Below are 13,778 nucleotides of genomic sequence, written 5' to 3'. Positions count from 1 at the left end.
AAAAAATAATACCAAAAATATATTTTGAAATTTTTTAGCAAATATTTTAGACTTTTTTTGTTGTATATTTTGAAATATATTTAAAGATATATTTCAATACATTATATATTGCTGTATGGGCACAAAAACTGCATACAAATATTAAATATTATAAAAATATTATTAAATGTTCGTTTTTTTTTTTATGTTTAATAGAATGCATTATGCAGCATAAGCATCTTGGAAGTAAAAATACAAATTTGAAATAGATATATAGATTTTTATCAATTTGGTGTGAACTCCAAGCACTCCACTGAGGGGATATTAAAAATCATGGCTGATATGAATTCTAATTAATTTGTTACATGGAAATGTCAAGTTGATTACATTGTGGGAAATGGAAATGAAAAGTCAAGCTGCATTGATTCTGCATCTCCAATGCAGTAGTTCTTACGAATATTTCATGCATACAGAAAAGTCACATACTATGCACAGAACTTTGTCCATAAAGTGCTTAAATATTCTGTTCTGTGCTTCTTCCTCTAGATATCCACATAGGCTGCAGTGAATATTTAGAGTTCCTTTTGGAGTTTTTGAGCGTGCATTTAAAAAGAGATGAGTGTTTTATCGGCTGAATATGAAGAAAAAATAAAACAGCACACCAGCCAGACAAAAAAGAACGGTTAAAGGAGTGCTTGTCTTCTTTATTGAATTATTGATGCCACACTCCAGAGATTCACAGACTGTGTAGTTCCTGGCAGAGTCCTACACGCAATATCTGACCTGATGTAACCGGAGATTCACATCACCATACTAGTGCAATGTGGATGTCTTAATGACAAGCCTCATCATGGCTATTAAACCCAAGGTAAATCTCGTTTGCTGTTTTAATCTATTCTTGTCTGTTTGCACATACCCTTTACTATACATACCCCCTTATATTCATACTCTAACTTATACTTTAACATAAATCTGCTGAGCCTCTCACAGATGACCTTGATGCCACCTGCAGTTGCATTATGAGCCATGACATCTCTTCACTAAAAGGGATCATCTGGATGGGAGACGAAGCATCTGCCAGTTTTAGCACTAATCCGATCTCATCTGCACCCACAGATAGCTGAGAACTTGAGGTGAGAGTGAAAAGGCTCCTCTTGCCTCATTCCATACTATCCAATGTTCGTCTTGCAACAAACGGATATGGTTGTATCCTGCGTCATTCCAGTCACATGACAAAAGATTCCAAGAACAAGCTGTACTTACACTCATAAAAGATGGGGCATATTAGTACCTGAATAGTAGGCCTACATACATTAGTAATTTTTGATAAGGTGCCTCCCAGATTTTGAACTATTTTTTGAGAGAGAGTTTAGAAAACATATCTAACACTGTGCACTAACCAAATGTGATGCAATAAGATTCCAGCAACAAGCAATTTGTTTGTTCACACCAGATGCAAAATGTCCATGATGCCCATTTCCAGCATAACTGTGACTTTTTATCTTACAGTTCAGACATTTTTCTTAGAACTCTGTGTTTATGGCTTACGATTCTGACTTTTTTTTCATAATTCTGAAAAAAGGTCAGAATTGCGACACAGAAATCAGACTTTCTTTCTCAAAATTCAGAGTTTACATCTTGCAAAAACAAAACAAAAAAACCTTGCTACGTGTACTGCATTAAGCTAACTGAGACTTGTTATAGCACTTGTATATTATTGCTCTTTTGTTGATTTTGATTGCTTCCATTGTCCTCATTTGTAAGTCGCTTTGGATAAAAGCGTCTGCTAAATGTCTAAATGTAAATGTAAATGCAATTTTGACTTTTCCTCTCTGCATTCTGAGTTTACATCTCAATTTTTTTTTCCATTACAGAATAAAAAATAAAAATCAGACTTTTTAACCGGGTTTTACATACTATTTTTTATTATTTTATACAAAATAAGATACAAAATCAATCAAAAAATTACAGCCAATCAGAACAGCGTGTGGGCGGAGTCTCTTTGCAAGCGCACTGCACTCGCAACAGAGCCGTAGAGAGAGAGAGAGAGAGAATTGAATTGAATTGAATTGAATTGCGAGAGAGAGTTGCGACAACTCCGTCGTGGAGCCGCTCAATATTTCCCGGAAGTTGCTCGTAGAGATGCTTTATAGTTTATTATAAATGTATAAATCGATTGCTGTAAATAAGAGCATAACAAAAGTCAACATAAAAATATATGATTAAAGGTGCAAAATGTTTGAAGTTGTTTTAAATTTGAATATACTACAAATATATTTTTATATATTAATAACTGAGGGGTGCACAAGAATCAAAAACATTAAACAAGATTCATTTTCACTTAATCTTAACATATCTTCACTTATTTGGAATGAATTTTCTAAGACAACAAACTTAACATTTACCATGAGATTAGTAAAACGAAAATGAACATTAAGATTACATACAAGTTGTAAGAACACACACACACACACATATCATATAGACATATAGATAGCTGACCACATTAATCCTCAAATATTAGCAGATTTTATCTTTTAAAGGGGTCATATGTTGCTGCTAAAAAGAACATTAATCTTCCCACATAGTGAGGTAGACATGTGGGGGTGTGTTAGAACGAGCCGTTTTAGGTAGGTGTGGCTGACTCTGAACTTTTATAAAGAATATCTCTTTGGATTTGAGACTTTAGTCTTTGCAACTTTACAGATCTTCTTTATGCACCAAGAGCTTGTAACACTACAAAGAGAAAGGAAAAATTGAAATCGCATCATATGACCCCTTTAAAAACAACACTGATTGCCCGCTATGAACTTCCTCGGACTATTTGAGGTCTACGTGAATCACGTGACGATCGAGCATTTCGAACTTCCGTTGTCGCAGCTCTCTCTCTCTATCTCTCTATGGCTCTGCTAAACATTATTTAAATAAAAATAAATAAATAAATATAACAGTTACTGAGTGACTGATGCAATCGTTGTAACGGAATACATTGGTTGTTCACACTGAGTTCATAGTCACCGTTCATGTTTCCATTCATTAACGATCTGAGGCCTAGTATCCATTGTTGCTTTCAGTGTAACTATAAAGGTTATGCAAAATGATATTTAAAGTCACATTAGATACGGTTTTAACAATAAATAAAGCACATAGTCAGTACCTGATACTATCATTGTCATAAAGACAATCCGGTCCTGTCTCTCGTCGCGTTGCATCGCGTCAGGTTAGAACACGTTGTAAATGTTTAAGTTTCCAGAAAAAGTGTTTATCTTAATATTCTTCAAGTCAGCAAGAGCAATGATATCCCGTATCCACATCTGGAAGTGTTCATTTAGTCATGACAGATAGATTTTCCTCAGTGTTTCCTCATGTTTTAATGTTGTTGTTTGAAGAGTTGCTTTGGGGTAAATTAATGCATTGTGGGAAATATAGGCCTCTGCCATGTGGGCCATAAGATGAAGGTTTATTAAATACAAAATACATACATTTGAATACAAATTTATAAAGCCTTTAATGTTTGATATGATAAGTATGAATCTAAAATGAGTTTGGTCAATTGTCAGTTAACATAATTTTGGTTTGAAACACATTATCTTTGCTGTTTGCTGATTTACAATATAAAAACTTAAACCATGTTTGGTTGTAAAAACAGTGTACATACTCAACCTAGTAGTTTGAGAGACCATAACAAAAACTGAAATATTAATTCAGAGGGAAACATGATGTAAGTGTCATATTACTCAAGAACTGTCACTCAAATTATTCACAGCAAAAATGGCAAGCATCTCATTACATGAAAGAAAAAAACAGGGCAAAACTGCTGGACCTGAATCTTGTGCACTTTTGTTTCTGCATGCACGTTCAGTTCTGTGCACAGAGAATTAGTTTTGTCCACTGAGGCCATTTTTGAGAGGTTTAAAAAAGGCTTTTAAAAAAAAATAATTAGCTCTGACTCGTTCTTCTAAAACCCAGGTTTTTCATGCGGAGGGGCTTGTGGCATTAGTGGGATGTTCAATAATTCAGGTTTAGTCAAAGATGTTTTGCGCAGACTGTTACAGCTCTGCCACCTGCCACGCTTGCTGTATCTGAGTCATTATGAGCCGAAGCACTCACTGCTCACTGCTGCTTCAGTTTGGCCAGCTGACAAAATCATTATCACTTCAATGCACTTTGCATACTACAAGCAGCATGAAACAAAAGAGCAAGATGAAGAGAATTATGACGTGCCGTTAATTTCACACTTCACAAGATTTTATCGTTTAAAACTGAAATGACCTTTGATCGGATCCAAATACACACACACACATGCAAACATAGCCTATACTGTATATTTGATTGTAACATTATTTTCACAACAATCACTTCAATTCTAATATGGATGTTTTATTTATAACAAGATATAAGTATATAAGTATAATATAATATACAAATTCTGATAAGAATGTTTTATTTGAGAGTTATAGGTTTGTAATTACTCCTCTAAAGAAATTACTTCAATATGATCATTTAAAAATACAAAAAAATAATTTAAAATCGTTATAAATTAAAGGCTTTACAACAAACATGACCATCATACTTTACTATTTAAATAAGCATTTTAAACATTTATTAAAATGTTATTTTTTACATTACATTAGCAAGATTTTGTATAGAATAGAATAGAAGTTCTAATAAGTGTGTTTTATTTCAGAATGTTTTAGATTGTAATTACTGTAAAGACATTACTTTAATATGACGACTTTTTAAAAACAAAATCTGTATAAATTAGAGGCTGTACAACAATACCATCATGTACATATACTTCTGAAATAAGTATTGTTTAATTATTATTAAAATACTGTTGTTGTTTTCTTTTGTTTTACATTTTTACAAAAGAAATACTTTGTATACAATATAAATTATGTAAATTTTGTAAATTCTAATAAGGATGTTTTATTTGAGAGTTTTATAGCTTCAATAGAAATTACTTTCATATGATGATTTATTAATAAAGCAGTATAAATTAAAGGCATACTACTACTACCATGTATAAATACTTATAGCCTATCTAAACTTAGAAGTATTGTTTATTTATTATTAAAATATTATTTACATTACAGTTACAAGACTGTGAAATATAATATAATAATATAATATAATATAATAATCATTCTTTTGATTTTAGGCTGAATTATGATTTGGACTGGACTTGATTTTAGTCTGAGTGATGTTCTGGTCAGGTTTCATAAGATTATTGATAGAACCATGATAAACTTTTGCATAAATCCCAGAGTGATATTGTTAATATATGGGGTGTGTTTGAGTAGGTGCATGTCTGTGAGCTGGATGAGCTCTCCTCTGATTTGAAATGCACTGAGGATGATGTTGTGTTAAGCCCAGCTGTTGCTCATACAGACGCTGTCAGACGCGGCCTGAGTGTTCCTGAGCAGAGGTGCAGTCTGGGTAACGGAGAGAGCTCCTGTCCTGCTCGCACGCTTCAGCCTTTAATCTGCTTTAGCTTCTGCCAGCGCGTGGATGTTGACTTTTATTTATTTATATAACTGTTGGGCCACACAGTTTAGGGGTGGAAGAGGAAACGGTTTAAGGGAAATATTCATAGAAGGACACTAGTGATAAGCCTGATGAAGCATTAAAAGCACCAAGAGGCTATAAAGGACATGAAGAGGAAAGATCACGAAGCATCATAATCATACCCATCACCATTACATGATATCTTGATGAGGTTATGATTCACTGTGATTCAAGATGATCTTCGATACTCGAATGAGTCTGAGAAGTCATTATTTAAATTACACATGGGGTATGCTTGGATATATTTCTGTCAATGCAGTGACTTTTCACTTCGACAAACAAAGGGAAGGAGCATGAGATGGAGATCTGTAGCGCCACCGAGTAGTGAATCAAGTCAATTCACCCATAGCTCTTTGTGAGTAAGCCTATTACCAAGTGTTACAAGTACAGATTAGAGGCGAAATGTGAATGCTATGTCAAAAGTTTATTTAATTAAAAGTATATATCCAAAAACATGCTTTAAAAAGTAAAAAACCGAACCAAACACACAAAAACTTACATTTGGGACAATATTTGTAAATTACTAATAATTCTGGCCGTAAATTGCTTATGTTCCTGCATAAATGTACATTTGCATTTTAAATGCATTTTTTTAATTTAAATAATATTTTACAATTAAGCTTTGATAACTGTAAAGCATTTTGATAACTGTAAAGCACCCAATTTTGCACAATTGTCTCAATTTCCAGTCTATAAGTCTTTTTAAACTTATTTATTTGACATGTCAGTTTTCACGAATCACGACACATGTCAGTTAAGTTCAACAGTGTTGCATTTGAAATTGATATATAAAGTGTAATTTGGCTTGTTTACTTTGTAACTGAAACTGCTTATGTAATCAAAATTCTAACTTTTTTTTAATCTTTTAGCCTGCTTGGATTTTGATTCTGACCAATGGATCTTTGATACTGTGTGTGTGTGTGTGTGTGTGTGTGTGTGTGTGTGTGTGTATATATACACACACATTTATGTATATGGATTTCAAAAAAGGTCAAATATATATACTGGAATTCAAATTAGGTCAGAATAATTCAAACAATATTATATTGCTGCTCATTTTGACCAATTTGGTCCCATGAAAAGCAATGCTGAAATAATAATTAGCCTTTAACTAATTGTTAACCAGTGGCAGACTATCGTATTAAATGTATTACAGAATTTCATATAGTTGAAAATGTCACCTTGTCTTAAATTACAAAGCAAGTAACATATATGAAGTGTTGAATCCACGTTACAACACATTATATTAATTTGGTCCTCTGCACATTTGTCCCCTTTGAGGCCCTTCTCTTTAAAAAAATAAATAAATAAATCGTAGAATTGCCACTGAGACAGGAAGTGAGCAGAGGGCACCGGAAACCTCCCTGGAGGTCCTTATTAAATTAGGAGGCTCCCTGCGCGCTGCAGCGCTCCGGATTCGCCGGTAGGGGTCAGCGGCGAGGCGGCGTGTGTTCAGGCCTGTCACTCATCAGACAGCAGAAGCAGCAGAAATGATCGCACTGGACCCCGGAAGTGTCTGTGACCCTCATCATTTCTCACCTATGAAACCCTTTAAACAGCTTGAGAAATGAAATGATCTATTTATATCTGCCCATCGCTCATCTGAGAATCACAACTGGTGGATAAAATCTGATTTCGGAGGCGGTAAGCGAAAGAAAAAGCTCAGCATTTCGATAAGGAAAGTGAATCGTGATGATGTGTGTATGGCTGCGATTTATCAGCCGATTTAAATGTGTTTTACTGCTTTATAACGAGACTGTCAGAATAATTAAAGAGTTTATTGCCAATATATTAGTTATAATTAAGGCAGATTGACAATATTATAACCAAACGATGAATTAGATGAAGGGTGTGACGGGAGATTAATCTTAAAGAGAAATAAACAAATATATAGGTGTGTTGTTATGATGGTTGCTATGGAGGTTTACAAAATAACAACAAGTAATCACAGTATACACGCTGATTTTGTGCCTGTTATTATTTTTAGCTCCCCTGAAATATCTCAAACCAAAACACATTTCCTTGTAACAGGCCAGTGTCACTTTCAGTTGCTTGTGTGTGAATGAGAGAGTTTTTGTTTTTATATTGTAACGTTTATTACTGTTTTGGGCTTTCAAACACGAATCTTTTGATATCAGGGCAGGTTTTTTATTTAGTTAGTCACATCTGACTGAGGGAAACTTTGGGTTTTTATTGATCTGATCTGTCAAAGAGGTGGTAATTGAAACTGAGGTTTATTTATCAGATGATAGGCTCTTAAATAAGCATCTTTTCAAAGTAGCTTTACTTAGGAAGGACTTAAAAGGAGAGTTTACCTGAAAATGAATATTAAGTCATGATTTACACACCCTTATATTACTTTGTCCTTGGAACACAAAATCTGGGATGAATGTCAAGATTTTTTTTCAGTCAATAACAAGTTTGTTCTTATATAAACCTTCATTTTCCATTTACTCAACCATTGGTGTTGTCTATATTCATTTAACACAGAAGGATTCAGTATAAGCGCAACATATATTTCATGACCCTTGGTTAAATGCAGTATTTTTCTAATTGTAAGTGCGAGACATTGCGTAACCTAGTGTTAAAAGTCACTAAACAAAACAAATTGTAATTATGTTTGACTTCACCAAGACAACATTTAAATGAATATAGCCATAGAAAGTTATTTGCAAGAAATGTTCAGAATTAGTTAGGGACATTATTAGAAAATATAAATAGACTATTAGTCTATTAAACCATGACATATAGTTGAGCCTGTGTGTTATTTTAGGTTGCAGATTTGACTTTGTAAAATACAGAGCTTGTTTAAATATATATATTTAAACGATTATTAGAGATGAAGGCTAATTATGTGTAAGGCTGAAAATAAGGCTCTGTCTGCATTGCCCCGCTTACTGACACACTTTCATTTCTTGCCGTAGGTATAATCACTTATCCCATGATTCTCGGTTTCTGTGTGTGTCCTCTACAGGGTCCAGACTGTGGATGCCTTTGAGTTCAAACCCAACAGGGTTCAAGAGGATGTCATTGTGAGGGACGCTCTGTGTGGTGAGTCATTTGCATCGCTTGAACAAACCCCTCACACTAAGTAACAAACTTCAGTTTGTCAGAAAAGCAAATATGTGCAGGTGAGCATCTACTGTAAAGAATCTCACAATATTTTTAAGTCTGTTTTCTGCTTCGGAATGAGTTTACATTGTCATTTTTGGCACTGACCATTCACATCTTACTTTTAGGCTGTTTGGCCTTTTGTTTTGTAAGCGATTTGCATCTCAAAAGTGTTTTATGTAAATGAGATGCTAAGTTTCAGCCCAAGCTGAAGATGGAAACGTCTTCCTTGTTTCTTTAACTAAAGACACCAGTGAAGTTTCAGTGATACCAGGATAATAAATGGTTACCACAGCATTATAAGAGAGCTTCGTTTTGAAGCTGGCACCCTCCCGAGCCTTTTACACACTGAAATTTTAATTACAAAAATATGAGGCTTCTTAGATTTGGACTTTCACTGTATTTGTGTCTGTTTCTAGTGGTTGGATATGGGAATTTAAAATATTTAGTGGGTTATTATATTATTTAGATAGAAGTGCATGCTTGATTCAAAGTGTACTTCTATTCAAAAGTCTCTGTTGCTCACCAAGGCTGTGATTATTTGATGAAAAATACAGCAAAATTGTGAAATATAATTACAACAGTTTTGTTATTTTATTTGAATATATTTTAAAATGTAATTTATTCCTGATGCAAAGCTGAATTTTCAGCATCATTACCCCAGTCTTCAGTGTCACACGATCTTTCAGAAATAATTGTGATACAAGGTTATTATAGTTAACTTAAACTAAAACCATAAAAAACATTTTTGTTGCTTAAAATAAATAAAATATATATATATTTTTTTTTTAATTTTTTTTTGCCAGAGCAGTATAACTTGATGTACTGAAACAATTTACTTAAACTTTATCTTAAATTAAATTGAAAAGAAAAAGAAAATACAATAATAAATCTAATTCAAAATATTAAATAGGATTGCTTACCAACTCAAGTCAGAGCCCACCTCAAGTCACTGCGCTATTCTGGTCTATATATATATGGCTTTCCTTAAATAGAAGTTGATGGGATTTTTGAACCCATTTTTTAATTTGTCATAAAAATGTACATTCAATCATTTGAAAAAGTAATAACTCCTCTTTCCTTAAGACACAATTTGAGGTTATAATTTTATGTCTGTAGCACCGTCGAACTCTCAAAATGAGCTGAAGTAAATGCAATACTCACCGTAGTAAATAGTGACATTTATGTTTATGCATTTGGCAGATGCTTTTATCAAAAGTGACTTAAATTGCATTGAAGGATATCAATTATATCAGCTCATCCATTCCCTGGGAATCAAACCCATTGCCTTGGTGTTGCTACAGTGTAAAAAAAAAAATTTTTTTTAAGTTGTAAACTAAGATTATTGGAGTATGTTTTACAAGAAAACGTTTCAGTTCTTCTACTTAAAAATGATTTTATATGTAACTTGCCATTTGTAATTGTGAGATTTACTAGCAATGACAAAATTGTTTCTACACTATTTTTTTCACTGTAGTGCCATGCACATGTTGTATTGCTTTCCAATGCATCTTCTTTATCTATACAGTAACATTATTAATAAGCATGTGAATCAGTTATGTCTGGCTGGAATTGTGAGCCAATGGGAGTCTTGCTCGTCCTGCTCACCCCTCTCTCTCTCTTTGCAGGTGAGAATGCAGTCTTCAGGACACCGGTTGAGGGATGTGGAGCAACACCAGCCCCTGCTCAGCGGAGGAGAGGAAGAGGTGGCGGCTAGCCGCATCTGGTTCATCCAGGACAGCTGCGGGATGGTGTGCGCCTTCATGACCTGGTTTCTGGTTATGTACGCAGAATTCGTGGTAAACTTTGTCATGTTGCTCCCCTCCAAAAGCTTCTGGTACTCTCTCATCAACGGTGTGGCGTTTAACTTCCTGGCTGTGCTGGCGCTGACGTCACACCTGCGAACCATGCTGACGGATCCGGTAAGAGAGGACTGTTATTTTGATTAAATGCGGTAATGAACATTTTATGATGGGTGTTATTGATGTGAGGTGTGCTGTGTTTATCAGGGAGCTGTTCCCAAAGGTAACGCCACTAAAGAATACATGGAGAGTCTGCAGCTGAAGCCAGGAGAGGTCATCTACAAGTGTCCAAAATGCTGCAGCATTAAACCAGAGAGGGCACACCATTGCAGGCATGACCAACATCTGATAAATGACTCATTATTTGTATCTGTACATGGTCACATTCTACACTTTTGTAGAATTTTTCCTGTCTTAAAATGTCAGGCTAGGTTTCTAGCACCAAAAACAGTACATTTATGTAAATTTTCCACCCTCTTTTTGACACTTTTTACAGGATTATGTTATGATTGGCTGATCTTTTTACATTTGGAAAGAATAAAATCCTCCCTTTCAAGTTGCTGAATACCACATAGGCATTGATATGTGAACATGATTTGTCATATTTTAATGTGTTCATGGTTGTGACATCATAACTTAAACTGAAGAAGCCATTTTTGCAGTTTAGTTTGAATATACGCTACCATTCCAAAATTCTTTTATGCTCACCAAGGTTGCATTTATTTGATTAAAAATACATTTATAATTATGAAATATGATTGCAATTTAAAGTAACTTTTTTCTATTTGAATATATTTTAAAATATAATTTATTTCTGTGATGCAAAGCTGAATTTTCAGCATCATTACTCCAGTCTTCAGATGTCGTCACATGATTATTCTAATATCCTGATTTGCTACTGAAAAAAAACATTTCCTATTATTAGCAGTGTTGAAAACAGTTGGGAAACTGTGATCATTTTTTTAGGATTGTTTAACGAATAGAAAGTTCAAAAGAACAGCATTTAATTAAAATAGAAGTCTTTTGAAACATTGTAAATGTCTGTACTGTCACTTCTGATTAATTGAATGCCTCCTTGATGAATAGAAATATTCCATTTTAAAAAATCTAGTAGTGTATTGTTGACTAGGGAGGAAGTAGTTCCAAAAGAGCCAGAAAAATCCTATTTTGCCTTGCATATCCCCTTTAAATCAAGTCATTTGTATTTAAAGGCCAAGCATCAGTGACTTCTAGACGTTTCTCGTCTTGTTTTATAACTGGTATGGTCTTTTCTCCTGTTTTGTTTGTTGTAGTATCTGTAAGAGATGCATCAGGAAGATGGATCACCACTGTCCTTGGGTCAACAACTGTGTGGGCGAGAACAATCAGCGATTCTTTGTCCTCTTCACTGTGAGTGTGTCTGATACTGCTGTCTCTTCTTTTACAATATTTTCATGGTGGAATTGCTGACCTTCTTTTGCCTTAGTTTTAGAGAAAATATGATTATGAAATGGGTGATTTCGGCTCTAACATCTGTTTGCATGAGCTGCGACCACATAAGGTTTCCATTTATACTCTGTATTGCTTTAATGTCCTTAATCAGTGACCTTTCCTCTGATAAACGTCTCAGGCATCAGTGTACAACAATATTTAGAGGATTTTATCAAAAGCATTTTACATTGAAAGTGTTGAATTTTGATTAATATTTGGCTTTTTTTCCTTCTCAGATGTACATAGCCTCCATTTCTTTGCATGCGCTGTGTCTCAGCGGTTTCCACTTCTTCACCTGTATTAAAGTCCAGTGGAATGGTGGGTAATAGACATTTGAGATTGTCGATCCATTACTGGAGGACAGATGATATCATGTCATAAGAAGTCAAGTGCAAGACTTTGACATTCAGCGTGCTGTGTCATTGTAGGCTTCTTTTGCTCTGATAAGCCACTTTAAGCTCAAGAAAACACTTTGTCATAATTTTGGCTTAATATATGTTGTCTATAATATTACAGTTTAGACATTTTATTTTCCTTATATATTTACAATAAATGTATTCATAATTAAATTAATAATAGATTTTATCAAATTAATATTTAAAATGTATACATTTTTTCAAATTGACATCCTTTGTCACTAAGAATCTATATTGTTTTTTTTTTCTAATTGGCTTTTTATTTGTGTGTACAAACAGTATCTACAGTATGTACTTAAAAAAAATAAATAAATTGTGTCACTAAGAATGTATTTGATCATTTTACATTTTTAATAGTTTGTTTTCATTTTCTTTCCACTAGAATAAAAGAATTTTTTAAAAACTAGAATAAAAGTTTTTTTTTTTTTGTAATCTGTACTACTGTTCTTTTACTCATACAAAGCACTTGGGAATTTGATGTCCAGCATTGGTTTTGACAGCATCATCTCATCCGTGTTGTTCTCCTCTGTTCTGTAGAGTGTAGTGATTTCTCCCCACCTGTGGCAGTGATGCTGCTGATTTTCCTGTGTCTGGAAGCACTGCTGTTTCTCACCTTCACTGCTGTCATGTTCGGCACTCAGATTCACTCCATCTGTAATGATGAGACGGTAAATTGACTTCCACAAACCTCCAGAAGTCCTGGTTACTACTACCATTACTTCTGATGGAACTGAACTTAACAGCCATGTTTGTTTTATTATTTATTACAGTGTATTATAATTATAGAAAGAAGAACCCTGCAGAATTATTTATATTAAAGGGGTCATATGATGTTGCTAAAAAGAACATTATTTTGTGTATTTGGTGTAATGAAATTTGTTTATGCGGTTTAAGGTTAAAAAAACATTATTTTCCACATACTGTACATTATTGTTTCTCCTTTATGCCCCGCCTTTCTGAAACACGTTGATTTTTACGTTCTGAAAAGCGAGGTGTGCTCTGATTGGCCAGCTATCCAGTGCATTGTGATTGGCCGAATACCTCAAGCGTGTGACAGAAATGTTACGCCCCTTACCATATTGTGATGCCGTGTCCCGGCCAGAGCGACGAGACAAAAACATTAAAACCCATTATAAACGAGGCATTTGTTGCATCCAGTGGGGACATAATTACGGATTATAATGACTTATACTGTCTTTTTACGCGTTGCATCGCGTAAACATAAAACCATGTCTGCATTTGTGATCGGAGAAATGACAAAGGAAGACCAAACAAAGTAGTTTCGCTTTCACAACGAAACACACGGCAGGCTAGAGTGAGTGGAGGCGGGTGGGCTTGAGAACGGCGCGGCCGGCGGACTTGCGGCAACCACGTGACGACCCCGGGCTGGACTCCACTTCGTCCACGGTGAAAGCCGATCCGGTGATCCACA

The 13,778-nt window shown here is 34.5% G+C and overlaps 1 protein-coding gene across 2 annotated transcripts in view; it reads left to right on the top strand.

Moving 5' to 3' along the window:
- The first annotated feature begins 7,016 nt into the window (after window positions 1-7,016).
- Window positions 7,017-13,778, top strand: part of LOC107686620 (palmitoyltransferase ZDHHC7-like) — a 10,124-nt gene continuing 3,362 nt past the window's right edge. Inside the window, exons 1-7 of one of the 2 annotated variants that reach the window (XM_016483678.1) lie at window positions 7,017-7,191; window positions 8,522-8,598; window positions 10,287-10,580; window positions 10,668-10,792; window positions 11,753-11,849; window positions 12,167-12,248; window positions 12,884-13,014. In XM_016483678.1, the coding sequence (XP_016339164.1) occupies window positions 10,293-10,580; window positions 10,668-10,792; window positions 11,753-11,849; window positions 12,167-12,248; window positions 12,884-13,014 (723 nt within the window). In that variant the 5' untranslated portion in view covers window positions 7,017-7,191; window positions 8,522-8,598; window positions 10,287-10,292. Of the gene's footprint in view, window positions 7,192-8,521; window positions 8,599-8,652; window positions 8,679-10,286; window positions 10,581-10,667; window positions 10,793-11,752; window positions 11,850-12,166; window positions 12,249-12,883; window positions 13,015-13,778 lie in introns of those variants that run through there. The other variant, XM_016483679.1, reaches the window with a different exon arrangement.

This window comes from Sinocyclocheilus anshuiensis, unplaced genomic scaffold, assembly GCF_001515605.1.
Source record: "Sinocyclocheilus anshuiensis isolate Anshui unplaced genomic scaffold, SAMN03320099.WGS_v1.1 scaffold733, whole genome shotgun sequence".
Classification (NCBI taxonomy): domain Eukaryota; kingdom Metazoa; phylum Chordata; class Actinopteri; order Cypriniformes; family Cyprinidae; genus Sinocyclocheilus; species Sinocyclocheilus anshuiensis.
The sequence above is the reverse complement of the archived record's forward strand: the minus strand, read 5'-3'. Positions and strand labels throughout refer to the sequence as shown.